We start from the raw sequence: 27,698 nt of genomic DNA on the forward strand, positions 1-27,698 counted from the left end.
TGGGTTTGTCTTCACTTTATTACTATGTCACCAGAAGTCACCACCTTCACTTGGTTCACCACAAATGGACAGATGTCATAAAGGAGGGTGCCGCGGGGCCACTGGATTCACTCTTGAGACTTAACCAGGTGGTGAGGGAGTCCAGAGTAGGGGCCCAGGATGGGGACCGCCATTCACTGCACGCACGCACACACACATAGATAGAATTATGGAGCCTTATATTATACATCTTATATATAGAAAATATATATATTTATACTATACACAGGCAGTTACGCTGCGGGAGGGCGGGGACACCCAGACAAGGGCTGTGGGCACCAGGGGATGGGGAGAGTCACACCAAGGGTTCAGCTCTGGGAGATGGCCGGATCAGCCCCTCCTCCCACAAACTCTTGGGAGGGGTGCTTCCCCTTCCTGCTCCTTAGAGAATCAAAGGGGTGTTGGGCCAAGGTTGGGGGGCCCTCCAGGGCTAACAAGTGGGGGCTCTTGGTTACATGGGGAAGCCTGGGACCCCCAAGTCTTTGAAGATCAAAAACCACCAGGGAAGGTTGGAGTAGGGGAGCGGATGCCAGTCCCTGGGGAATTAGTCATCGATTGTCACACCGCCAGGTACCAGAGGTCACATCCAGGCAGACAGCCTGTGACTGTGTAGGATGAGTGTTAACTCAGAGGCAGGAGACCTAGATCCCCAACCTCTAACTTGGTGCACGACTGTGGACAAGCAACTGTCTTCCCGGCCGACTCTACCATCTCTAAGGGTCCTTGCCGTCTGAACTTGTGTGGAACCCAGTTTTCCTGGGCCCTCGCTTGTGCTTGGTGGAAGGAGGGAGCCCAAACTCGGCAAGGTCAGGCCATGGGGGAGGGGGGGATTCTCCAAAAAAAGCCTTGGAAGCATGGGAGAGGCAGAGGGAGGTAGCAGGTAGAGAAAAGAGGACACCACTGGCCCGTGAGCACAGGCTCTAAGTCTGGGGCCCCTGGGGGGCTGTCCTCAGCCAGTGGAAGCAGGACATCCCTACTGGCCTCCCGGAAGGGGCGTCAGGAGCCCTGGGTCTCAGCCGAATCCCGCCCTCCCACATCTCACACTCTCCATTTCTCACTCCATCACTGGCTGGCCCCTGCCAACACCCTGCCTGATGGTGGGATCATGTCTGGGCTGTACCCCAGGTCGAGTGAGTAACGCAAAGTGAGAAGATTCTGTGCCCCTCACTCCTGGCAGGGGTCCTATAAAGTCTCCGGGTCTCGGGTGGCAGGGAGAGTCTATAAGAAACACCCAGGGGTTGGGGGAAGCGTAAGTGGTACCCTGCCCCCCAGCTCAGTTTCACGAGCAGCTGGTCCATTCCCAGGGAGAACCGATGGGCAGCACCCTGGGGTCTCCTGGTGATCATCAGCAGGGGAGGTGTCTGGTGGGGAGTGGGTGAGGGGAAGGACTGCTCTCAGCGTCCTGTATGGGCACAGAACTCATTTTGCCAGCAGCACACCCACAACTGCCCACACTCTTCCCTGCTTCCAAAACCTGGTCTGGTACAGGTTCCATCCCATCTCCACCTGGGCCACCGGGGGGGGGGGGTGGTGCGGGGGGCACCAGACACCACAGAGCCCCTTCCCCAGATGTGGAAAACTGAAGTCAACAACAACCAGCTGTTGCTCAGCTGTCTGGGGTTCTCTCCTGCTGCGGCTGCCCCTCGGGAGGCCTGGAACAGGCATAAATTCAGATCCATGCTCCACTGCTAGCTCCTTAACACTCACTTCCTGAGCCTCAGTTTCCCCTTCTGTTAAGGGGAGGGATGCTACTTCTCTACCTAGGAAATTCTTTCTCCTTCCCTCACTGCTGTGCTGACTGCTACCCATCCTCCTGGCCTCTCCCAGGGGCGCCTCATCCTCTGCCCTCTGGTGGACCCTGGGTACAGTGGCTGGCATGGGGCTCATCTCCGGATGGCCAGCGAGCATGTCTCCAGAGTCCCTGGCACAGGATAGCTGCTGAGTCAACAGGCAAGTGAGTATCCCTTGCCTCGGAGGGTTCTCAGGGGCAGGGCACGGGGCGCTGGTGGTGGGAACATCCAGCACGGTGCCAAGCCGCGACCCCCTGGGGCTGGACAGTGGACGCGGGGCCCCGTGTCTCCCCACACCTCTCTCTCTAAGGTCTCCCCATCCCTTGAGGCTCAGGAAAGAGCCCACCTGAGCAAGAGTCCCTCCCTGCCCCCAACCGTCCTTGTGCCTTTGGAGACACCTGCTATTGTCTCCACTGCAGCCTACCACGAGCCAGGGGCTCTCAGCGTTCATCCTGGGAGCAGTCTGTCTCATGGCAACGGGTTAAAGGCTGGCCTTGCTGGCTCCAGAGCCCCTGCCCTCTCTGCTCATCAGGCCTCTTGGAAGGCCGGTGGAAGGCCCCTCTGCGTCCTTGGCTGTTCCAGCCCCTGAGCCCCCTGGCTACCCCTGACTGGGGGGAAGATGACACAGTGTCCCGGATCAGTTCTGTTTCCTGGGAGGTCACAAGAACAGGGCAGGGAATTGGGCCACCTGCTGGGTGGCTGGAGCCAAGAAACCCAGGCAGTGAGCCCAGCTCTGCCACTTTGTCGCTCTCTGTTCTGGGCCTCCCCGTCCACCCAGCCCTGGGCAAGGACGATGGTCAGTCCTTTGGGAGGCCAGAAAGAGGGTGCTGAGCTCCCGGTGGGGCACGCACAGCCCGGAGCAAGACATGGGGAGACGAGCGAGTGAGGCAAGCCCCTTTGGCCTCCCACCCTGGAGGGGTTGAGGGAGAGGCTGAGGGGATGTGGGGAGGGGGCCTGGAGGCAGGGCTGTCCCACCATGGGGAGCAGCAGAGCAGAACAGGCCCCTGGCTTGCAGCAGAATCAGGGTATCTCATGGGCTGAGGTCCCCAAGCCCTCCCAGAGTGACAGAAGCACTGACAGTGGAGCCCTGGGCTCGGGATGGGGAGGGCAGGGAGGACAGGGGCCAGCAGGTGCTCTGCAGTCAGTCTTGGCCCCAACTCTATTACTGGCTGCCTGAGTGACCCTGGGCAAGGGGCCTTGACCTCTCTGGGCCTTGGTGTCCTCAACCATAAAATGGAGACAACCCCAGCACTCATGTGTACCTGTACCTGTTCACACCTACCCTGGAGCCAAACCTTCCCAGCATCGTCCCGGTCTATCTTTCACACCAGTTCCCACCTCTGGTACCAGTGGGGCTCCTCTGTACCTCGCCTTCCCCATCCTGGGACCATCTGTCTCTCACCACTGGTGTCAAGCACATACCTGACACACAGTAGGCACTCGATGAATGCTCCATGACACAATCGATGAATACAAACACCCCCAGCCCCTGCTGGACAGACTTGCACACACATGTAGATGCACCCCCAACACCTTACTGCCCCACCCCGTACTGAGCTGCCCTTGACCCCAGTGGAACAACCCAGAGGCTGCTGAAAAACTGGGCAGGGCAGCCTGGGAGGGAGCAGGGTCTGGGTGTGGGCAGGGGGAAAGGGGGGGCTGGCGGGGGGTGGCTGGGACTGGGACAGGGACAGGCGAGGGGTAAGTGGTCACTGCAGCTCAGTAGCCCTGCGACTGGTAGCCCTGGGGCTCGGTGTCAAAGGCGTTGGCCGGCTGCTGGTAGGTACCGCCCATGCCAGCAGGGTCTGGCCCGGCGCTGGGCTCCACGTAGGGGGCGTAAGGCATGCTGGAGTCCTGGCTGGGGTCCATGTAGTCCTGGGAGAAGAGGGCCGAGTCGGCGCCAATCTGGTACCGCTGGAAAGCCAGCACAGCCTGGCCCGCCTGGGGATGGGGGCCGGCGGAGACAAGGACAGACGGGAGGGGATGGTTAGAGGAGAGACAAGAAGAGCGGGTTAGTGGCAGTTAGTTCACAGGACACAGGCAATAGCGGTTAAATATCCTCGAAGCACCGAAGATGAAACCCAGCGGGACCCAGGGCCAGTCTGTCCTGCAGCCAGCCCTCCACACACCTGGAGCCACCCTGTCCATCCAGCCAGAAGGACCTTCAGAAGTCACCTGCCCCGTGTCCCCCATCCCCAGCGGTCACTATGCATCACCAAAAGTTCTTCGCTGTGGAGTGTAGCCCAAAGGCCACCACATCCTCCTCAAACTGTGTTCTCAGGGCTGTTATGCGGCACGGGGAAAAAAAATTTTTGGTGGGACAGAGAACAGTTGGTATCTCCTCAAAGCCGGCCTCTCTCGCAGCTGGGTGTAACCACGTAACTAAGTTCTGGCCAACAAATCGCCCCCAGTCCTTCGTCCTACCCTTTGGCCTGACGCCTGGAACGCAGATGTGGCAGCTAGAGCTCTAGCTGCCACCAGGGACCACGAAGTCCATGAGCCGAACTGTAGGGACAGAAGAGGCCCGGGTCACTGTAAAGACTTCTGGAGCCACTCGGCCAGTCCTGGGCTGTCTTCTCACACCTGGGCTTCATTTACACCACTGCTACTTACAATTTCATTCGCTGCTGAACTTAATTCTAACTGAAACACTTGGTCAAACAAGTTTGGGAGTAAAATAAGTTTTAAGACCATAGGACTTGTCAGAGCCTTGATTCATGTATGCTGGGATCCCCAAGGGAAAACTATGGCAAGCAGCATTTGCCAACCTTATCTGACCTGTAGGGGAAAGACTGGTCTACAGCGTATGTACGTAGGTGAGAAATTCTTTTTGAGGAACAGCTACTACATTGTTATTATGGATGATGATGACCACACCAAGCTAGGGAATAGATTTTAAAGCATAGTTTTTAGGTTTACATTGAAAGCCTTCTCCAAAGATCTTTTCAGCGGGTAATCCGAGATGGAAAGATGCTAATGCTCCACATACCCACTCTTGGGACGGGAGGACTGAGGCTCAGTTAAGGGAGGTCTCACGGCAGACTTAGTGCCAGAACCCAGACCTGAACACAGAGGTCCTGCCTCTTTCCAGGCCACAGCCCTCCTCATCTCCTTCCCTTTCATCAGACCCCTGAGAAGGCAATAAACCAACGAGGAACCCAAAAAGGCCATCTGGTGAGAGGCAGGAGAAGTGGGCTTGGCATTTTAATTCTAGAAAGTTCCAGAAGCCCAGTGACTAGGCACTGGCTTTTGATTTGTGTCGTTGGTAAAAGCTCTGAGCTCAGGCAGCCCTTCCTGAATGGCGGCCGTGTAAAGCAGTGCAGGAGCCCGAGAAAGGCAGACCAGGCGTAAAGGGATCCAGCTGAGGAAATCAGGCTTCCCTTGGCTAGTCAGTGCAAGAGGCCACAAGAGCCTGGTAGGGGCTGGGGGGCAGGGGACCCTGCTGGACAGGGGTGCAAAGGGGAGGCTGGGAGTTCTGCTCAGAGCCCAGGGACCTGGTGGTGCGCCTGGCGTCGCTTCTTCAGAGCAGGACATACTCCCCCATGCAGCAAGCCGTCTGCACTGGTATGCCTCTAGTGTTAGGAAGCTCACTCTCTTTGTAGGTCACCCTGGGGGCCTGTTGCTCTCATACCGCCTCAACTCCTGCAGAGAGTGGAGGGATAGGAGCTTCCTGCCCAGGCAGCTGGAGGCTGTGTAGAGTTGGGAGGCCAGAGTCTTTTGGAAGAACAAAGACTCACCGTATGAGAATTGCCCCCCGAGTAGGGATTATGGGAGTGTGTCTGACTCCTGGGAATAAATGAATGCATGAAAGAACTACATTTATTGAGCATCTCTGTGCCAAGCCCTGTGCCAGCCTTTGTTTCATCCACGCAATAGCCCTGAGAGGTTGGTCCATCAGGTAGTGGACTGTGCTCAGGGATGTGGGGTTTGCCTAGGGTCACACAGCATATGAGAGCAGAGCCAGGTGAGGAAGCCTCTGACGTCCTCGGCCAGGCCTCCCTTAGCAGCCAGCCTCCATGGGGACCGTAAGGTCAACCTTCACGCTGCAGCAAGGGACTCACACTGTGTCTGCAGTCAGCACCCTGGCAGCCCAGAGATGAGCCACCTCCAACCCTCCAATAGCCCCCGGCAGTCTGTTTGGGGGGAAATTTTGTTGGTCTTCCCCTCTCTGGCCTGTGGGCTCCTAGGGCCAAGGACCCCGTCTGATTCATCACTAGGCACAAAACAGCTCAATAAATGTTTACTGAATGAATGGACAGGTGAAACATAAAGGAGGCAAGAGATGAGTAAGTGGCGACTCAGAACTGGCTTCGCAGGCCAGCCTTCCCCTGCGCTGCACGCCCTGATCCTGGCTGCTCCAGGCAGCAGGCCGCCCCCACACTCTGCCACTGGGCATGATACAGGGCGGCCCTGCCTGTGGAAGCCGGGCAGGCCTATGGCTGTGCCGAGGCGGGAAACAGTGTGCTGTACTCCTCCTGGAAGGTAAGGTCCTTGAATCTCCGTACGGCCAGGGCTGCGGTCAGGCTCTGCCAGGAGAGAGCAGGGGTGAGGCCAGTGGGGAAGGGCTGGGGAGAGGCAGATGTGCCAGAGGGGAGGCTGGCTTCAGTGGCCAGTGGGCTCCTGTCAGGCGGGCTTTGGGACCTGCCCCTGGAAGTCCTGATGTCCAATCACCCACTCTTCCTGTGTGAACCCACCCCCACCTCAGGGCTCACACCTCCAAACCTGTCCCTGCAGGGCTGGGTGGGCTGGGTGGTCCCCACACAAGGGGACCATCTCACCTGGTCTGAGATGCCCTGGGGTCACTGGATTCCCCCAGCCCAGCCTTGAGGACACGGGGGTGGGGGGGTGGGGGGTGGGTGGGGGGGGTGCTGATGTGACCACAGCTGGTGAGCTGGGGCCTGAACCACAGGTGCTTTCCAGATTCTAGCTCCTAATATTGCATGGGGTAGGGGGGCCCAAGAGAAAATGGATTTTCAGGGGCCCTCACAAAAAGCAGGAAGTTGGGCAGCCCGGGTGGTTCAGTGGTTTAGCACCATCTTCAGCCCGGGGCGTGATCCTGGAGACCTGGGATAGAGTCCCACATGGAGCTCCCTGCAAGGAGCCTGCTTCTCCCTCTGCCTGTGTCTCTGCCTCTCTCTGTCTCTCTCTCATGAATAAATAAATAAAATCTTTAACAAACAAACAAAAAAGAGCATGAAGTCACTGCAGGGCAAGCCCTGGAGGGCAGGGGGACAGGGAGGGCTGGCTGTAGCTCGCTTTGCAGGATGGGCCCCAGGGGCTCCTCGCTACAGGTGGTAGCCAGGACTGCCGGAAGGCCAGCAAGGAAGGGGCTGCGCAGTGGGGGGAGAAGCCTTGGGATGGGAGCCTGGAGCCAAGGTGACCCCAGATATCTGCAGGAGGGAGATGATAAGAGAATACATCAAGGCGGCCTGGAACCAGTGGGGAAGGGGCCCAGCCTGGTCCGGAGCCTGCAGAGGGGAAGAGGTGCCATCTGGCCAGTTGGGCCCAGAGACATTCTTTGACCCACACAGTATTTTTTTTTTTTTAACTTGAATAAATTACTGATACATAAAGATCAGATTTCACACAGAAATTCAGACTTCTGGCTTCTCTGGAAAACAGGAGACCTGGCCTGTGTGGATCCCCATTTCTGCTTTGGAACAGGGGTCGAGGGTGCCCTTTGTTGGGGTAGGTACCTGCCACCTGGTCCACTCATCATTCCTCATATGCTGCCCACCTGCCCCGTGGGCATCTGGGTTTGTGACACCCTCCCTCCCCAAATTCAATCTCCTGATTTTACAGATGGGAAGATGGAGGCCACCCCACGATGTGGCCCAGGTTTCCTGACGCCTAGGCCTGGGCTCCTTCCCAGCCTCGGAACTGCAAAGCCATATCTTCCCGTCTGGGTCCCTGCTTGTGTCTGTAACAGGTTATAGTAAACGCCCACGATCCAACTGCCAGAGTGGTTGGGAGGGACGTTTGTGATCACTGGAGGGGTGCTCTGTGCCAAAGTGCGGGTCTACTGGCCCTAGGTGACTGTCCTTGCTGGCACTGGCAAGAGCCTCCTTCCTCAGGAAGCAGCTCATGTGAGTGTCGAGGAGAGAAACAGGGGGCCGTATGGGCCCCAGGAAGCAGAATGGAGTCCCCAGCTCAGCTACCAGGCCACCAGCTCGGGACCCTGGCTGGGGTGGGCGAGTGCGGGTGTATGGTGGGGTGGGCCGTGTACTCACCCATGTGAAGATGGAGAAGAAGGAGAAGGTGATGGCGGCTCGGGCCGCATCTGTCCCTTCATTCATCGGGTTGTCCTTGGGCTTGGACACCTGCCACTGGTTGGCCAGGAAGCAGAAGCCCACAAACCAGAGGAAGGCCCAGAAGGCTGGGGTGTCCACCGGGGCCAGGCAGAAGGGGCCAGGTGTGAGAGAGGGTGAGTGGGGAGGAACAGGGAGAGGTTCGGGAGCACGTCTCCCATGCTCCCCAAACCCCAAAGGGAGAGGCAAGGGCAGGGATGTGGCAGAGAGGGGAGCAGAGGGAAGGTGGGTCAGACGCAGAGTGGGAGAGACGGCACAGAAAGGGGTCGGCCGTGCAGACAGCAAGGCCAGGAGCAGCCCCGGGGAGAGCCAGAGGCGGTAAGGGGAGGGAAGGCAGGAGAAACAGAGAAAAAAAGTCAGTCAGCTTGGGCGGGCATTTCTGTCATCTCAGCCAAACACAGATTTCCCAGCTGAATCCCTGCCTGGGGACCGCAGACCACCCTGCAGCATTCTGGGAGGAGCACAGATCTGAGGCCCCAGCCCACCCACCCACTGCAGCCTCCCAGAGAAGTGGGTAGAAGGAGGCTGCGGGGGCGGGGGGGGGGGCGGTCTGAGCACTGCCTTTTGTGCCTGCAGCCTCCCAAAGCCCAAAGCCCGAGGTTACGGAGGGACCTCTAGAGCCGAGGCCTGGGGAGTTTAGCAGGGGGAGGTTCGTGGCAATGAGATCTTCTGTGGGCACCCAGAGTCTCCCCAGAGCTGCTCAGATAACGTGTGTGCCAAAGGGCTGGGGTGTCTAGGGCCCAACATCTCCCACATGGGCACTGCTGGGGAACCCAGCGGCTCCGTGGAATACACTTTGAGAACCATTCGTGTCATTCTAGCTTTCCAGTCTCAGGGACTGGCCTCACTGCTTACAGTCAGCCAGGCTCATCCTGAGAGTCTCAGGCCCGGTACTGGGGGTGTGTGTGGGGTCTCAGCCAGAGACGTGAGACCCGAGACCTCCCTGCCCCTCAACCAAAGCACCCAGTGATCAGACTCTCAGAACTCGCAGGGAAAGAGGTCGGGTCATCTCTGCCAAAGGCTGTTTCCGGAGGACAGGGGCAGCAGGTCATGTCAGGTCCCCACCCTCCCTGGGCCTGGACAGCGCAAGGCCAGCAGCCCTGCGTCACTTGTCGCATGGTTCCCCCGAGGTGGCCCAGAGAGGCCTCTGAAGGGCAGGAAGCCTTGTCCACTCCCTGCTGGGGAGCCGAGGGCTGTTCCAGGGACTCGGGCCCACCCCCGCTCCCCCCACTCCCTGCTGCCAGCCACGTGACCCCTGCTGGTCCCCTCACCCACCTGCGCCTCCTCATCTGGAAAGCAGGAGAAGGCAGGTGGGAGGACGGCCCGCGGCAGGCTCTGCGGAGCCAGGGGGCGCCCACTGGGGCGGGGGACTCACCTGAGACCCCAATGTCAGACAGGACGGCCTTCTTGCGGTCCTTGACGCTGCTGATCTGCGGGAAGTACACGTCCAGGGCCAGGTAGAGCAGGCAGGTGAGGAAGGCGAGCACACCCACGGTCACACCGTAGCTGCAGGCGCTGGGGTTGCGGTTGTAGATGCAGAACGTCTCGCCTCCCGAGTTGCTGTTGAGGTAGCCCTCGTTCACAATGGAGCCGAACACCACGATGGAGAACACCTGTCAGGGTGGGGACAGGCCAGGCCGGGCGTGAGGTCCAGGCGGGCCTCGAGCCAGCCCTGGGCTTGGAGAAGGGTATACGGTTGGGCAGCCTGCTGCCTGCCCCGACCCTTGCCCCAGTGAGCCCTCTTCACCCCACATGGCCACAGGGCTGCAGTTAAGCATGCATTTCAGCGGGAAGGCTCAGAGAAGGCAGGCGACTCGCTTAGGGTGGCACAGCACAGGAGGGGACGATCACCTCCTTCCTCAGCCTTGGGCACTAAGGACCCTCTGACCACAGGTCCGGCCCTACTGCTCCCCCACCCAGGTCCTGAGAGGTCTTCCTGCACCCTGACACCAAAATTCCTCCGGGACTGGACCTGGCCTCCTGAGTGGTGTCATGCCCTTCTGGGAGATGGACCTGCCCAGCCCCAGCTTGTGCTCCCCACCCCTCTGTGGAGCCCCAGATCCTGTCCCTGGGTCCAACTCTTCCCTGTTGCCCAGGCCCTGCAAATGGAAGGTGTGATAAATGAACAAGTATCACTAGGGATGCCTGGGTTGGTTGGGCATCTGACTCTTGATTTCAGTTCTGGTCATGAGCTCAGGGTTGGGAGACTGAGCCTCACACTGGGCTCCCGGGGGCTCAGCCGAGAGTCTGCTTCAGATTTTCTTCCTCTGCCCCTTCCCTTGCTCATGTAATCTCACGTGCACGCACGCACACTCTCATGCATGTGCATTCTCTAAATAAATAAATAAATAAATAAATAAATAAATAAATCTTAAAAAAAAAAAAAGTAAGGGCGCCTGGGTGTCTCAGTTGGTTAAGCCTCGGACTCTTGATTTTGGCTTGGGTCATGATCTCTGGGTCCTGGGATTAAGCCCTGTGGCCAGCTCTGTGCTCAGCAGAGAGTATGCATGGAGTTTTCTCCCTCTGCCCCTCCCACCACTCATTCTCGTTCTATCTCAAATAAATACACTAATTTTTTAAAAAAGTAACACCAGTCACAATCCTGCCAATTACAAAGCGACGTGCACTATCCCACTGCGGTGCAGGTGGGACCTCAGTTAACTCAACAACCCTCTGTGACAGGTCTATTGCAGCTGGGTAGGCAGCCAGCCAAGATGGCTCCGGCTCCCAGACTTCATCACCCGGTACTCACACCCTTGTGCAACCTCCTTCCCCTTGAGTGTGAGCTGGGCCTTGTGATTCACTCCTAACCAACAGAATATTGCAAACAAGTGATGGATAACATCTCTGTGAGGAGATTACAAATACTTTGGCTTCCACCTTGCTTACCCTATCTTGCCACTCCCTGGTTGCTCACTCTAATGGAGGAAGTGGCCATGTTTTGAGCCGCCCTATGGAGAGGCATGGAACATGGCATGGAACTGAGGGAGGCCTCCAGCCAATAGTCAGCAGGGAATGGAGCCCCTCAGCCCATAAGGGATTGAGTCCTGCCAGCACCACATAAGTGAAGTTGAAAACGGATCCATGCTCAGCCTTCAGATAAGACCACAGCTCTGGCTGACAGCACCCTGTAACTCATGAGGGACCCTGTGGCAGTGACTGAGCAGGTGCTGACATCAGAAACTAGGAAATGGCAAGTGTCTGTTGTTTTAAGCCACTTCATTTTGGGATGTTTCAATATACAGCAACAGTTAACTAATCCATCAGTATCATCGACATTTGGCAGATAAGACAGTTAAGGTGCAAGTATTGATTAATGTTACTAGAGTCATAAAAACTGGTAAGTTTTTGGAGTCCAGGGCACAGATCCTAAATTTCAGGTTTTGGGTGCCTAGGTAGCTCAGTCGGTTAAGCCTCTGACTTTGGCTCAGTTCATGATCTCAAGGTCCTGGGATCGAGCTCCATGTTGGGCTCCCTTCTCAGTGGGGAGTCTACTTGTCTCTTTCCCTCTACACCTCCCCCTGCTGTGTGTGCTGATCATAAGAGAGAGAGAGAGAGAGTGCACAAGCAGGGTGGAGGGGCAGAGGGAGAAACAGACTCCCTACTGAACGGGGAGCCTGACATGGGGCCAAATCCCAGGACCCCAGGATCATGACCTGACCCAAAGGCAAATGTCTAACCAGATGCGCCACCCAGGTGCCCCTAAACAAATAAAATCTTAAAAAAAAAAAAGTTCATGCTTTCTCCTCCTACCTTTTGCCTCCCCTGAAACTGAGGGTGACGAGGCCCAGACTCAACAAGTGGAGCCTCGGGTGTGTCCTGGGGATTTTTATGGTCTGTTTTCACTTCTTTGTATTTTCCAATTTTGCTAAAGTAAGAAACTACCATTTCAGGCCCATTTTCATCCTCAGCTAATGTTCACGATAGGCAGTAACTCTGTGGCAGGTGTGGGAAAAAAATATGAGAAGCATTATTATTTTTTGAATCTCATCCTCCCAAGATGTCTTTATTTCTTTTTTCTTTTCAGATGTCTATATTTCATGTGGGTTTTGTAACATACTGGAGCTGCTGGTATAGTAGTGACGTATATAAAACAAAAACGTCTACATTTAACACAAGGGTTGATTCAAATGTTTTTTCCTAAAGTAGAGCATGACCAAAAGTTTGGAGACCACTGGTTCACGACACTGTATGTTAAGAAGAAGTCTAACAAAAATTCAGCACCCACGCTGTCTCACGGCCACCACTGCCCGCGCCAACCCAGCCCCTCCTCGTTCCCCTGGGTGCCGCTTAGCCCCCCGTGGGTCTCTCGGCTTTCAATGTAACCCTCCAAAGAAGAATTCTAACCCAAATGTCCATTGATAGATGAATGGAGAAACAAGTTGTGGTATATCCACATAATAGAATAGTTTTCAGTCATTAAAAAACAAACAAACAACAAAACACATGCATGCTACAACTGGATGAACCTTAAAACAGGTGAAAAAAAAGAGGCGAAAGGAGTCAAACACACAAGGTGGATGTGACATGACTTCTTTTAAGTACTGTGACCTTAATCGGCAAAACAGAGACAAAAAGCAGACCAGAGGTTTCCAGGGCTGCAGGAGGGGAGAATGGGGAGTGATTACTTAATGAGCATGGGGTGTCTTTTATTGGGTGATGAAAAGTTCTGAAACTAGACAGGGGATAGTTGCACAACACAAATGCCACTGAGCTGTGCACTCTCAAATGCGTGAATTTTTCTGCGATTAAAAAAAAAAGGTTAAGATTGTGGGGCTGTGTCCTAGTTCAATCACGAGCATGCAGGTGGGCCACGGTGGCCCGAGCCACACTTCTGCCAATCCAGACCTGAGTGTGTACGCACAGCCACAGTCCAGCCCCATGCAGGCATGCTCGCTCTCAGCGTGGCTCCGTCACAGGCTCTGTGTCCTCACAGTCACCCCAGCAAGTGCGGAGGGCAAGTCGTGCAGCTGGGAGTTGCTGGCTGTAGGAAAACCGATTCTCGGAAACAGTAGGTGGCACTGTTGTCAGCTGTACAGGCTGAACTTGAACCCCAGCTGCCTGCTCTTGGGCCTGTGCTCTTTCCCACCTGACCTGCTGACGCTCAGCCTTAGAACATGGGCCCTGAAGGGAGGGTAGTCTTTCCAGCCACCTGAGGGACCCTGACTTCACAGCTATTGTCTACGGGATTCCTGGGCTCCTGACAATCTGGACGAGCAAGGCAGATGCTGGACACCAGGAGAGGAAGGCAGGCTCTGATGCCCAGTTGCCCGACCTGTGCACAGCACAACTCCCAGACTGCCACTCACGCAGCCCCTTGGACCTGTGCACCAACAGAAGTCCAAGGTTCCTACCAGGAACCTGCTAGGTCAGAAATCTGAGAACCAGCTCCAGGTGTCACCGGACATCCCCAATCCAGCAGAATGGAAAAGCCTCTTGATCAGAGGGCATTCCAGACACTGGAGGAGTCACACAGGGTTGCTGGAGTCAAATCCTAGGCCTGCTGCTTATGCTGTGAGGCCTCATGCAAGTGACAACCTCTCTGAGCCTCAGATTGGTCCTCTGCAAAAATTAACCTTCCCTGCAGGGCCACTGGAAGAACCACAAGCAAGTACCCTGAGCAGCGCAAGGGTTAACTCCTTTCTCAGGAGGCCTCAGGAAAGAAGGAAGAGCACCAGGGAGACCCTCTGAGCAGCACTTTCTGACAGATTTGCTCCATCAGGGTGGGAACAAGCATGGACCCCTCTGCAGTCCAGAGGAGGTGGGAGGGGAGGAAGCAGGCGGGCAGAAGTCAGGGCTTTGGGGACAGCAGAGGAGGAACCATTAAGACATGGCCCTCTTGGGAGAGAGAGAGAAGCAGGGAGTCCCTGGAGAGGCCAGGAGGCTCGTGCTGGAGACAGTGTGTCCCCAGGAGGGTGAGGAACAAGATCGCAACATCCTCCAAGGAATCGGGAGGGGCAGGTGTGTGCCAAGGTCAGCACAGAGAGAGGATGCTCCGTGCCAGCTCTGGTTCTCCTCCCCATCCCATGGTTCGGGCACACAGGGCACTCTGTGGTCAGGCACTCCTCGCGGGTCAGTCACCTTGGGCAAGTGACTCGCCTTCTCAGTCCCCTCATCCATAAGGCACGGCAACCAGAGCACCTAAACCACTGGCGTGCTGTGAGGAATGGATGAGGTCACACGTGTGTGGGCCTGCATGCATCAGGGAGTCAGCGTCCCCAAACGCCAGCCTGACACTGAACAAGCAGAACAGATAATGAAGCACCAGCAGTGGTGATGCAGGGAGGGAGGAGGCAGTGGTCAGGGAAGGGAGGCGAAGCAGCAGTTTTTGAGCACAGATGAGAAGCAGCCAGCCTTGCCAAGATGAGGGGAAGCGTGTTTTGGGCAGAACAGAAAAGGCCAAGGCTGAAGGTGGGAGGAAGAGCCCGGCTGGAGCTGGTGACCAAGGAGTGGGGTTGGAGAGGTGCATGACCGGGAAGGGAGGGAGAGTATGTGGGGGGGTGGCGGGGTGGGCAAGGCCAGGTAGACCACAGTGGGCCACAGACACAGTCCGAGCTTCCAGGGCTGGACGTCAAGGCCCTGGGTGTACGGCCCCCCTGCCTCTCCTGGCCTCACCTCCCTCCAACTGCCCACCAGTCAGTGCTCCCCCACCCCACGCCCAGGCCTCCCTTGCACCCCCCCACCCCTGGCACCATTCCCTCTCTGAACCTGGTTTCTACCTGCAGAGGTTATGTTCTGTGGAGGTGGAGGCAGCTGTCACCCAGGTCCGCAGGGCCTGACCCCCAAGGCCTCCAGGGGCAGGGTGAGTTCAGGAGCCACTTTGGGCCTAAGAGCAGGTGGGTGACTTGATAGGACTTAGGTTTGGGTACGATGGAGAAAAGTGTGTAGGGCCAGGGTGAAAGCCGGGAGACCCCCTGGGGGCTAAGCGGCGCCCAAGGGAGTGAGGAGGGGATGAGCTGGCATGGGCAGTGGTGGCCGTGGCCGTGGGACAGGGTGGATACTGAATTTGTGTGGAAGGTAAAGCCACCAGCATCTACTGACGGGTCTGCCGTGGAAGATGAGGAAGGGCAAAGTGGGGCCGGGGGCCGGGACAGAGGAGCACCTGCCACATTCCCTGCAGGCTGCAGGGCTGGGCCAGGGCAGGGGAGCCTCAGCTGGCCCGGGCCTGAGAGTCTACACAAGGAGAAGCGTTGCCAAGGACACACAACTGGTCCCTGTGGTCCCCTGACTCCCTCCAGGCTCCTGAAGGCCCAGCTTAACTTGGCCATTTAGCTGCTGTCCCTCCACCCATGTGGGAAGGAGCGCCCCGAGCAGGGATGGGCCTCCAGTTTCTGTTCCCTGGAGCCCTATCCACAGTGGGAGGGCGGGGGGCTCTCTCAGGATCTGTGGGGTGACCAAAATGCAAACCCCTAACTCCATGAGGCTCAATGTCTGGGGGCCTGCCCAGGGCCGCAGGTGGTCAGGGTGGCTGCAGACTCAGACCCAAGTCTCTCTGGGCCCCGAGCCAGTGCTTCCAGGGCTCCCAGTGCTCCCAGTCAGGCAGCCTCCAGGGGGACTCGCTAAGGCTGCATCTGCAGCAGGGAGCACTTGGAGCCTCCGCAGAAGGAGATTATGCGGCTGTGGCCCAACTCCTTGGGCCTAGGGGATCTGCCAGAGGGATGGGACACAGGTCAGTGGCGGCAGAACCAGCGCCCTAGACACAGGACAGGGTAGCCTAAGGGCGGGGGGCGGGGTCCCGGAGAGGCCCCTGGTCTTGGGAAGGCCCAGGAAAAACAACCTCTTTTCTTGGAACTAAAGAAAATGCTAGAAAAAAAGAATTTTTTTAAGGCACAAATGTAAACGGGCCAAGGCTGTTTTTTTGCTGCCTTTATAATCCAATCCTGGGTCTTTTTAAAAACGGATTCCAGATGGCCGTTGGAACAGAGCTATGTCAAACTCAAAAAAACAAATCAGGGGTGCCTCAGGATCTCAGGATCTTGGGGGTACTGGATTCAGACAGACAGAAACAGAGACCCCAGAAGTGCCAGACCCCACCCTGGCCTCACCTCTCCCCCTCCCCGACCTGGCTTGGCCATCCCAGGTGGCCAGGACTTGCACAGCCGCAGGCCGTTTGATAATTCTGCACCTGCTGTTCCCACCTCACAGGACACCCTTCCCTACATTTTTCATCTTTCAAATAGGATGGAACTCCTTCTCACCCTTCAAAACTCTCCTCCACCCCGATCCTGCACACACTCCTGCTTGGGACTCACTTCTGGGTCTGTCTCCTCCAGGGGACCCTGAGCTAACCCACAGCCTCTGCAGGGGATCTGCATCGACTGGGAGTGCCTGACAAAAATCATGTCACCTAATCCTCACCAAAACCTCTAAGGAAGGGCGCCTGGGCGGCTCAGTCGGTTAAGTGGCTGACTCTTGACTTCAGCTCAGGTCATGATCTCACAGTCTTGGGATCGAGCCCTGTGTCAGGCTCCATGCTGGGAGTGGAGGCTATTTAAGATTCTCTCTTGTTCTCCCTCTGCCCCTTTCCCCCTCCAATAAAAATAAAGTATCTTTAAAACCTTTAAGGAGGGGCACCTGGGTGGTTCAGTGGTTGAGCATCTGCCTGTGGCTCAGGGTGTGATCTCGGGGTCCTGGGATCAAGTCCCGCATCGGGCTCCCAGTGGGGAGCCTGCTTCTCCTTCTGCCTATGTCTCTGCCTCTCTCTGTGTCTCTCAAGAATAAAAAAAAAAAAAATTAAAAAAAAAAAAACCTCTAAGGAAAAAATAAATCTAAGAGCATCCCCACAAGTCAGGCTCACTTAGCCCATTTCACAGAGAAGGAAGCTGAGGCTCAGACAGCCCTGGACTCCAGCCGGCCCATACAGGCTGGCACATAGCAGGTAAGCAGGGTGCCAGGCTCTAGCCCAGGCCTACCCCCCCTCCAGACCTATTCCAGAATCCCTACCTTCAGCTGCCTCCCCAGGAGTGAATTCCACATCCCAAACTCCAGGACAAGCTAAGTCCCAGGACAGACACCTGCCATGCCACTGCCCCACCACTCAGGAGAGGCTGGGCCCACCGGACTCCACATGCGCTCCCAGAGCTGGCAGGCTGTGTCTGCGCCCCTGCTGGGCATCAGGCTGACCCGGCTCCATGGGGAGCTGTGCCAGCCGGCATGAGGGCCAGAGCTCACTGCTGTTTGCTGGGTGCTCCCCAGAGGCTGGCTCTAAACATCATTAGGCACATGCTGGGTTCCCCCCAGCTAAACTGTAGAGAGGGGAGCCCTTGGTCTTGCCAGTTCCTTGCACTGTCCATCTCACCCCTACCGGGACATGTTCCCACTGGGCAGCTGGAGGAGCCCCCAGGCCCTGCCGCACCCTGCAGGCAGCCAGCTGACCTGCTCAGTAGCCCTGTACTCCATGGTCTCGGCTGCTGCCCACCTCCAGGCTGCGACACTGCCTGACCCAGGACAGCCTCCTCTTGGGCCTCCTTGCCTCCTCCCGTGGCAGCCAGCGGGTGCTCAGCCATCCCAACTCCTACCAGTCCCTCCCAAGGCTGAGGTAAAGTCCAGCCCCCTGGAGGGCTCTGAGGTCCCCCTATGTGGGCTGCTGGTCTCACATCAGACCTCTCCAGCCCCAGTGACCTCCAGCGCCCCTCATCCATCCACACACTGGCTCCCACTCAGGAGCTCGAAGTCCAAACTGGGCTCATCCTCTAAATGCCATCCAATATGGCGCTGGGCCTCTGGCTTCATCCTGCCCCCAAATAACTCAAATTACCCCATGTTCCCCACACTGGCTCAGGCCACTACTGCCTCTTGTGATGACAACAGCTACCCAGTCTCTTTATGTCCACTGCCACCCCCGCACCATCCCCTTTACAGCAGCTGGAGAGATCCCTTTAAACATGTCACTCCCCTGGTCTGTCCCCCCTCCACCCCCCACGGTGAATCCCCCACCTCACTGCAACCCCAGGGCTCCTGCCTTCCTCAAACTCCTTTTATTTATTTATTTATTTATTTATTTATTTATTTATTTATTTATTTATTTATTTATTTATGATAGTCACACACACAGAGAGAGAGAGAGAGAGAGAGAGAGAGAGAGGCAGAGACACAGGCAGAGGGAGAAGCAGGCTCCATGCACCGGGAGCCCGACGTGGGATTCGATCCAGGGTCTCCCGGATCGCACCCTGGGCCAAAGGCAGGCGCCAAACCACTGCGCCACCCAGGGATCCCCCTCAGACTCCTTTTTCACCACTCTCCTTTAGCTCTCTCCCAAGCTCATTCCTGCCTCAGGGCCTTTGCACTTGGCTGTTCCCCCTGCCTGGAATACCCAGAGGTCCCCAGATCTCCCAGGTTGGCTCCTGCTGGTTCCTTCTCAACATCCAAATCTCAGGGCAAGACAACTACTCAGAGAAGCCCCCCGGACCTGACTTCCAGACCCACAATATTCTCCAATACTCCGCCTTGTTTTCTTGAGAACACCATTACACGCAGGTGTCCCTACTTTACTGGTTCATTTTTGGGTGAACATCTCCATCCTTGGACCTAGAGGGAGGGTCAGGAAAGGCTCAAGGGGAGCAAACAGCAAACCTGAGGTGGGCAGAGGCACAGACAGCATGGGAATCAGGAGAAAGGAGTATTCCCTCCTCAACATCCGCAGGTTGGGCCTCGGCTTGCACACCTCTGACCATGCGGAGCTCACTCTCTAAGAAGGGGGCGCTGCTGGGTCCTCTCCCTCACCTGGAGCTGAACCTGCCTCCCCGCTAGTGTCCCTACCAAAGTCCTCGATCCTGCCTCCTGGGCCCCAGGGAAAGGCTGCGAGGAAAGAAGTAGCTGTGCTTTTGAGGGATGAGTCAGGCTGCCAAGGCCCCCCCCTTCAGGGGACTGGGGCCCTGCGTTACGTAGGGTCATGTGAGGAAAATGGCTGGAGCCAATGCAGGGGCACATGACAGGCACCGGGCAGCCACTCTGTTTCCTGAAGAGCCTCCTGTGGAGCCGCAGGGCTGAGGTGGGGTCAGGCGGGGGCACTCCCGGGGTCCCTCCTCTCCTCCCCTCCCGGGCACCCTGTTCTGAAGCCTCGGATGTGACCTGCAGGGGATTAGGCCGTAATCTCCCTGCAAGCCATCCTTCAGGGCTCGGCCGTGGGGGTGGGGAGGGGGCTCTGCTGGGCAGGGGCCTGAGCAAGCGGACCGTTGGCCCCGAGGTACTGACTCGCTGCTGATCCGAGGGCTCCCCTCTGTCCCCACTGGCCCTGGCTCCACTGTCCTGTGGCTGTGGAAGTGCAGGGGGCAGGGGGAGACCAAGACCCAGAGCAGAGCTGCTTGACGGGCCTGGGCCTGGGCTGCTGCTCGGTGGCAGGAGTACCCGTGTGGCCCCTCCCACAACCTGCCACGGCCACATCCTTCCTCACCCAGGCCCTGTCACCTCTGAACTTTCTGAGGTGGGGGGGGGGCAGTGCCACCCGTGATGAAGCACCGTGAACACTGACCACGCGCCGTCTGGGCCCTTCCTGGGCAGGACTCCGCTTATGCCCCAACGGCCCCATGAGGCACGCATTGCTCTCCCCATTTTGCAGATGGGGAAACCAAGGCTCTATGCGGTCTCTGCCTGACAGCATTTCTTTCCCTTGGCGGAATGTCTTCCGGCGGATAATCTGGTCCCAGGCCCTGCCTCAGTTTCTCGAGAAAAAGAAAAGACACAAAGAGGGAAATGCCTTCTGCTTTGAGAGTCTTTTCGGCAGCTCACAAGGGGCACAAAGGAAGCAGGGAGGAGACAGCAAGCCTGGGGGGAGGGTGGAGGTGAGGGGTGGGAGTGGAATCCTGAAAGGCTTCAAGGAGGAGGTGATACCTGAGTTGGGCCTTGAAGGCTGGGTGGGAAACCGTAAATAGGGACGGTGGGTGGAAAGAGGAAGGCAGAGCGGTGCAGTTTCCCACCTCGTTTCCCCACATATGGAGCCCTGACAGGACGCCGCGCACCACCTAGCACTAGGACACAGTGACGTAATGGACGCAGACTCTGCCCCCCCAGAGCTTACCCCACGGGGGTGGCCACCTCTTCTCTGCTCTGGCGCACCTCTCGGCCTTTCCCACGACGCTCCTTCTGCCTGGAACTCCTCCTCCCCCTTCTCCACCTGGCTGGCCCCATTCTTCTTATCTCAACTGTCTGTCACCTCCCAGGTCTGACCTGAGTGGGTGTCCCCTCACTCTGGCCGTGCGCTCCTTTCTGTATTTTTTTTTTTTTTTTTTTTACCGGTTTCCCCACCACATTTCCCTCCACCATGAGGCGAGGCCTCGGCAAAGGGCAGGCCCCCAGCACACCCCAGTAGGTGCCTCAAACAGAACACGACAGCGTGTCTGTGTCCTGTGGCTGCTGGGTCCGAGGGGAGGACAGATAAACCCCTCACTGCCGGCCAGGTCGGGCTCAGAGAGCTGGTAATGACAAGCGACAGTGGATTTGGCAAGGAGGAGGTCACAGATGGTGGAGAGGAGGGAGAGGAAGCCTGAGCGGGGTGCAGGTGAGAAACTGAGGGAGAATCCTTTGAGACTGTGACCAGACAGGTCATCTAAAGGCCCCCAGGGGTGAGGAGAGCGTCGGGCATCCAGAAGCCTAAGGGCAAGAGCCAGAGCGGCTGGAGGAGGGGGAGGGGGGCGCTGGTGGCCGCAGTGAGGCCTGCAGGGTCACAAATGGGAGAGAGCCCAGGGGAGGGTGAGTGCCCCACGCAGGAGGCTGGAGCGGGGTGCGGGTGGGTGAGACTGCGGGGGAGCCCAGCTGGAGGGGGACAGGGAGGATGGGGCGAGGGCACAGCCCAAGGGTCCCAGGCCCAGGGCTGTTGGGATCGAGAATGAGAGAGAGCCAGTGAGGTGGCCACTTGAGCGCATGTAGCTGCTGGAAAGGTGGGCTGGGCCTCCTGCACCTGGGGCCTCCTGTGCACCTGGCTACACCTGGCTACACCTGGCGAGAGGGGCTCAGCCAGGAGGAGAGGACTGCGGGAGGAGGCGAGGCCAGGGTGGGAGCAGGATCACAGAGTGGGCGCTACAATCACCAGGAATGAAGGCAGTGGCAGTGGTAGAGAGCGTGATGTTGAGGTGTAGGCGCCTTCAAGGAATTGGGGAGTGACCTGGGGCTGGCCCAAGATGAGGGGATCTAGTGTGGGCACGAGAGTCAGAGCTGAATGGTCTGGAAGCAGCCTTGGGAGCCAAGAGGACCCTGTCCCACCTCCAGGCTCAACAGAGGGAAGGCATGAGAGAAAGAAGAGCTCCCTTAAGAAAGCTGGCAGGGGAGCAGGATTGTGGGGGGTGGGTGACAGCAATTTACAATTAGGGGCGTTCAGCGTGGGGCTAAAGACTTGGGGACACAGGCCACATCTTTTTGCCCCCTGGACCGTGAGCTGAGAGCCCCGGCTTGTTGGGGTTTCTGGATGACTGTGTTCTAAATAGTTCGGGCCTGGCAGCCAAGGGCGGTGGGAGCCAAACAGCCACCCTTTCCCCCCAGTCCCCTTCACTCCTTGGCTAGGAGGGCTGAGCATGATTCCATCCTGGAGAGGAAGTGTCCTTCAGAAACACAGGAGTATGAGCCGCCGTGCCAGGATCCAACCGACGCTCTGCTCCCATATATGGACCTGGGGCCCAGGCCCCCCTGCTGCAGGGGCCCTGAAAGCACTGTGGGGGTGTGGTTCACTATATCACTTTTCCAAAGACTGACCAGTACAAAAGTCCTCAACCTGGAGTCCATTAGGAGTGAGAGTGGGATTTCTTTGAGGATAAAGGTTGGGAAGCACCAGCCCAATCTGAGTATCCTTTTCCCGTCTGACAGGTGAGGCCCGGACCCCATGGCACCTTGCTCAGGTCATACCACCCATCCAGGTCAGAGGGGTTGCGGAATGTGGCTTCAGGCGTCCAGCCCGTGGGCACTTCCCAATGGCTTGTCCTGCCTTTCCTCCTACCGGACAGCTGGCTCTCCTGGTCTGGATGCCAAGTGTGGCTCCCTTGCCAGCTCTGCCATCTGCCCTTCCTTCCCTCCTGGTTCTTCCTCCTCTCCGCCCCTCCACCCCCAGCCTTTGTTCTTTCTCCCCAGGCTGGGGCTTGCCTCCTGGCTTCCCCGTAAACAGGTGGACAGGCACAGGGGTCCCCGTAGGAGCAGGTCACGGGGCACTGCCCCCGTGTGGCTGGGGACTTCCCGAAGTGGGAAGCTGCAGGCTGTGATCCCAGCTACTCCAGTTAACCTCTCTGGGCCTCAGCTTCTCACCTACAGTGAGGTAACAGGGCAGCCTGGGTGGCTCAGCAGTTTAGCGCTGCCTTCGGCCCACGGCCTGATCCTGGAGACCTGGGATCGAGTCCCATGTCGGGCTCCCTGCATGAAGCCTGCTTCTCCCTCTGTGTCTCTCTGTCTCTCAGATAAAAATCTTAAAAAAAATAAAGTGAGGTAACAAAATCCGCCCGACCAGGATGACACAGACCTGGGAGGAGCAGATGTGCAGCAGGCCCTTTCAACTTCCATCTTTGCAAAGCTTCCAGTCAGCCCCAAATCTAAGCATTCTAATCGCAGGTCAGAGATGAGAGGAGGAGAGGCCAGGATTATCCAAGGCCCTGCTCAGGTGATCCTGCTCCCCACACCAAACCCCAGGCTCCCCCAGGCTGCCACACTCCTGCACTGTGCATGAAGAAGTGCCTAAGATCCAAGGCAGGATCCCATCAATCAACTCCTCCTGAAGACCTCAGCCACCAGCCAGGGCCTCCTGAAGACCTTGCCACTGACTCTGTCCTAGACCTGAGAGAGACGGACCAGCCAAAGGTCAGCCACAGGCAGATGAAAAGATAAAGAAGATTCCAAGCCTGTTAGTGATAAACGCCAAAGGAGCATGTGATCTACCTCCACGGACGTGGCTCCACGTTAGTGACGGGCCATGCCAGATGCTGGGAGGACAGGCTATATGAGGCCGCGCATTTCCTGCCAGGACACCTGCCCCCCACCCCCGAACCCTCTCAAGCCACACCTCCACCTGACAGTCACCGTGGCTGCCCACGGCCCTCAGATAAAGTCCAGTGTGTGCATCTGCCATCCAAGGCCTTTTGTGAGCCACCTCCTGCCTTACACTCTTGAGCACACTCACAGAGTGTGATGTCACTCTCACTCACGCACCAGGGACCCCCAAGAGCTCACCATCATTTCTAAAGCCCAACCAGACCTCACGCCTCCAGATATTTGCACATGCTGTTCTCTCCACCTGGAATGCCCCTCCCCACTTCTTTATCAGAACCAACTCAGAAGTCACCTCCCCCTGGAAGGTGACTCAGGGCATGACTCCATGCCCCCCTGGCAGAGGCAGCTATTTCTACTGGATTTTCTTCTTGTAGTGTCTCAAGCCTCCCAAAGAGTGTGTGTCACCGGACCAAGAGCGTCTCTGATGGGACATGCAGGCTGATACCAGGCACGGACTTGGCATTTGCAGAATGAATGACTGAATGCCGGCGCTGGCCAGAGGCTCTCTCTCCACTCTGGACCCCTTTCACCCAGCCCACAGCTCCGGACTTTTGATGCAGGATGGCTACAGTACAGTGATCTGGATGGGAGAGGGGACGAGGGGTCTCATCTCGAAGCTGCTTTGTTCCCAAAGCAAGCTCAGGTTTTACACTCAGCGTTCCCTGGGATGGTTGAGGGTGCTGATAAAGATGAGACCCACCCACCCCCACCTTGGGGCCACAGTGACCTAGACAGTAAGCCACGGGGAGTACACTGAATGTGGACCCCACAGACCTCCAGCCTGTGCCTCATTCTGTTACCTTACCCACCCTACTCACAGAATCCTGGGGTGCTACAGCCAAGGCCCTTCAGAAATCACCCCTGAAAACGCCAAAAACTCAAACATTTTAGCATTCTGTTTTGCTCAAATTGAACATTATAACAGCAACAACCCTCTCCTCTACCAGCGCCAATATTCCTTTGCCACAGGTCAGATTGACGACCCTCTAGAAGAGTGCAAAGTCCACAGACAAGGTGGTCCTTTACATGAAACCAGTTAGCTCCCTGCCGGAGCTCCATGCACCCTCGTGGCTCCAGAACAAAGGTGCCCACCGATGGGCTGCAGTCCTGGCATGCCTCTGACCAGGCTCAGCCTCCTCACTGCGCCGGGGGAACCAAGGCAAGGGGTGGTCACAGCCGGGGCGTGGGGAAGCCCAGAGGCAGCCTGCTCCTGGCCCCCAGCCAGCATCACCCGGGTCAGAGGCAGCAGCTCCGAGCTCACCCCAGACACTGCCCCAACTTGGCCATTCCCTCCTGGCTCCAGGCAGGAAAGGTCCCAGTCAGTTGAGCCAGAGGGCTCGCCAGCTCCCTCCCCACGTAACCAACCAAAGCGCTCAATTCCTGCTGTGAATAACCACCCTACCAGGTCTGGGGGTCAGTGGGCAGGGAAGGAGCAGAGAGGGGCAGAGGAAGCCAAGAGGAGGTGCCGGGGGACCTGCTTCTGCCCCGGTGGCTCAGGTTCCAGGGACGATCCAGGTTTGGAGAGGCCCCGAAGCTTTACAGGATGGGGGTCCCTCTTTTAGAAATGAGATCTGTCTTTCACAAATTCCATGAAATCACAAGCCCACGTGTGCGTGTGGCTAGGGCCACTCCAGGAGAAAGAAACACAGGAGTTGTTCTGGACAGAGTGACCAGTCATCCAGGTTTGTGTGAGACGAAAGGGCTCTTAGGACACAGGACTTTGGGTGCTAAAGCTGAGACAGTTCCAGCAAACCGGGATGAACTGGTCACCCCAGCCCTGGAGCTCAGACTTTGTTAGCTTGAAGGTGAAGCCTGATGCCTCCCTGACCCCAAGGTGGGGTGCCCAGGGAGCACCAGAGCAAAGGATGGGTCATCAAGTGCATCTTCCACATGCTCATCAGCGTGTTAAAACATGTTAAAACATGTTAGCTCACTACATATTTTTGAAAAAGACTCGAAGGAAGCACTGCGCCTCCCTAAGTGGTGGGATCACACATGGTTTCTTTTTCCTGAATGTTTTTATTGTGTTAAAAATCATATGACATAAAATGTACCATTTTAGTCATTTTTAGCTGTACGGTGGTATAAGTACGGTACCTTTATGTTGTTGTGCGACCATCAGAAGTGATGTTTATATTTTCCAAAAGTCATCACGCATTACTTTTGTGACCAGAAAAAAAAAAACTATGTTTTGAAGGTGTCAATCAGCCTGTATCAGCAGATTTAGTAAAGCTTCATCAAGCTTTCCTCACACAAAGGTAAAGTCAGCAGAGCTAGAAGGCTGTGGGGGGATTTGGGTGTTAGATGGTGGTTGGCCCGGATGACCTTTATCCTTTCCAATCCTGGATTTCAGGATTGGGAGCAATCGATGTGCTTTTTGGAGACTCCAAGATTTGGGTTCGAACCCTCTGTCTGTCGCCTCCATGCTTGTAACCTCAGGACCCTCTGAGCCTGCTTCTTCAAGGGATGCAGTGGGGGACCTAGCTAGGTAACCGTGTGTGCACCCCTGCACATGGTGGGTACTCCAGCAGTTAGTTTCCTTCCTTCTGCTTGGGATGTCTCCCCACACCCTGACATGCACATGCAGAAACCCTGCTCATGCTTCAAGGCCCAATTTGATTATCACCTCCACGATGCCTCTCTGATTCCTGCAGCAGGGAGACCCCTAGGCTGGTTCTCATGGCCTGGGGAGACCCCTAGGCTGGCTCTCATGCCTGAGGGAGGCGGGGGGGGGGGCGGGGGGTGAACCTGGCTCCCTTCCCAGTGGGACTATAGGATCCCTGAGCACTAACGGCTGGATCTGAGTCATGCCGCCTTCCCTAGGGGCCCAGTGGACTTGATGAAGCTTTACTAAATGAAGCCATCACAGGCAGAAGCGACCCAAGCAGGCAAACTGCCCACACCTCCTCACAAAGCCAGTGGCTTCATCCTCCTGGGCCAGTGGCCCAGGGGCTGGCAAAGGGAAGCAGAGCACAGAGCTGGCCCACCTAACCAGACAGGTGCCCCCCAGAGTTCCAGCTCTACCAAGGGCCAGTCGGGGTCTCTGGGGAGCTGGAGACTGGCACAGGTGAATGAATTCAGTGCCACAAAACCTTATGGATGTGCCTGGGGTAGCAGCCCGCTGCCAGGCCCTGTGGTGCCACTGGGGCTTCCCCCCTCAATGAGCTCCCCATCTGATGGGTACGTGAGAAGAAAGGGGTTTACATGAGGCCATGCTTCTTGTAGCACCAGGAGGAGGTTTTAACGTTTTCAAAGGACAGTTAGCTTCCATTCTCTCTGGGAGGCCAGAGATAAACACCCAAGCTGTCCCACCCATCAGACCCTAATATTACCCTGAAAACCCAGGAAATGAGGGACCTTGAGCACCCTGAGGCTAAGCTGGCCTCAGGTGTAGCCCCTTGGGGTTGCTGACAGTGACCCTGCCCAGTGTCCCCAGTCTAAACCCTTCTGGTGTGGGCCCACAGGAACAGGCCCCAGGCCTGCAGAGCTGAGACCCTCTAGTGAGGGTGTCTGGGTAATGGCTAGGAAACCCGAGGGAGCCCCAGGCACCCCCTCCCGCAGCAGGCCTTCTTCCCCTGGGTGCTGTCCAGACCATCTGAACCCCTCCCTCTCTGCTGGCAGTCCTGTCCCAGCTTCCTCCCCCACAACCCCAATTCTGAGCAGGGACCCCCTACTGCTGGGGGAATTCTGACCCCCACCAGGCCTCTCTGCTCTTCCCTGTGTGTAGAGGACCTCTCCCCTATCTTCCCCCCACAAGCATCCAGGTGTACTTGGGGGGGGGGGCGCGGTCATGGCTTGGGGGTAAATATCAGAGCCCAAGGTAGCTCCTCCCACCTCTCAACAAATCGGGAAACTGAGGCATGAGAGAGGAGCTGCCTCTCCCCACCTCGGGACGTAACTCTTCTTCCCGCAGGAACGTTTCTCGGGTGGTTCCCGGCCCAAGGTCACGCAGCTCCCGGGTGGAAGCCAGGTGTCCGGCCCCCGCCGCATCGCTCCGTACCTTCCGGGCTAAGCCACCAAACCGGGTTTCCGGCCGTCTCCTCCTCGCGCGTCCACGGCGGGCGCGGCGTGCCCCGGTGAGGATCCACGCCCCGATCCACCCGCCCCCCCAAGGGCCACCTGGACCCCGGGCTCAGTCCCCACGGCCGCCGACCCGCCCGGCGGCACCGCGCAACCCGAGCCGCCAGCTGCAGAGCCGCGGCCTGGAGGTCACCGCGATGGGGGGCCGCTCGCGAACCCGGGCGCCGAGCCCGCCCCCGCCCCCGCCCCCGCCCCCGCCCCGGCCCCGGCCCCGGCCCCGGCAGGAGGGCGCGGCGGCCGCCCGCACCCCGTCCGCAAGGCTCCCCGCCGGCTGCCGCACCTTGGCCTGGGGTCCGCCCGGGCGCGCCACACGCCACCGCCCGCGCGGCCGGGCCACCGCCGTCCTTACCCAAGACACGACGCGCAGGATGGTGTGCGGCTGGCGGACCAGGGTGTGAGGGTCGAAGGCGCCCCCGGCCTTGCCCGCTCCGTACGCACCCCCTTCCATCGTGGCTGCACCCGCGCGGTGCCCCCCGCTCGGCGCGCCGCCGGCCCTGCGCGTGCGCGGCGCCCCCGCCCC

The 27,698-nt window shown here is 57.7% G+C and overlaps 1 protein-coding gene across 6 annotated transcripts; it reads right to left on the reverse strand.

Annotated features, from left to right (window-relative positions):
- SYNGR1 (synaptogyrin 1) lies at positions 1–27,698 on the reverse strand. Of its 6 annotated transcripts, none has more exons than XM_072843904.1 (5): positions 27,528–27,680; positions 11,891–12,073; positions 9,513–9,750; positions 8,060–8,205; positions 1–3,770 (listed from the first exon to the last, which is right to left on the reverse strand). In XM_072843904.1, exons 2-5 carry the CDS (start codon positions 12,023–12,025, stop codon positions 3,549–3,551), a joined length of 741 nt encoding a protein of 246 aa, XP_072700005.1. In that variant the 5' UTR covers positions 12,026–12,073; positions 27,528–27,680; the 3' UTR covers positions 1–3,548. The 6 variants fall into 6 exon arrangements, with proteins under 6 accessions (XP_072700005.1, XP_072700004.1, XP_072700006.1 ...); XM_072843909.1 differs by lacking the exon at positions 1–3,770 and adding an exon at positions 6,054–6,355; XM_072843903.1 differs by lacking the exon at positions 11,891–12,073 and having other exon boundaries at positions 27,459–27,687.

Source organism: Canis lupus, chromosome 11 (assembly GCF_048164855.1).
Source record: "Canis lupus baileyi chromosome 11, mCanLup2.hap1, whole genome shotgun sequence".
NCBI classification, from domain to species: domain Eukaryota; kingdom Metazoa; phylum Chordata; class Mammalia; order Carnivora; family Canidae; genus Canis; species Canis lupus.

Excerpts from the sequence above, each read along its gene's own strand:
- SYNGR1 (XM_072843903.1), bottom strand. The coding sequence starts at position 27,626 with ATGGAAGGGGGTGCGTACGGAGCGGGCAAGGCCGGGGGCGCCTTCGAC. Across the intron at positions 9,751-27,458 it reads CGGGCGGACCCCAGGCCAAG|GTGTTCTCCATCGTGGTGTT; the intron begins GTGCGGCAGCCG and ends CCACCCTGACAG. Across the intron at positions 3,771-8,059 it reads TCTTCTCCATCTTCACATGG|GCGGGCCAGGCTGTGCTGGC; the intron begins GTGAGTACACGG and ends CCCCATCCCCAG.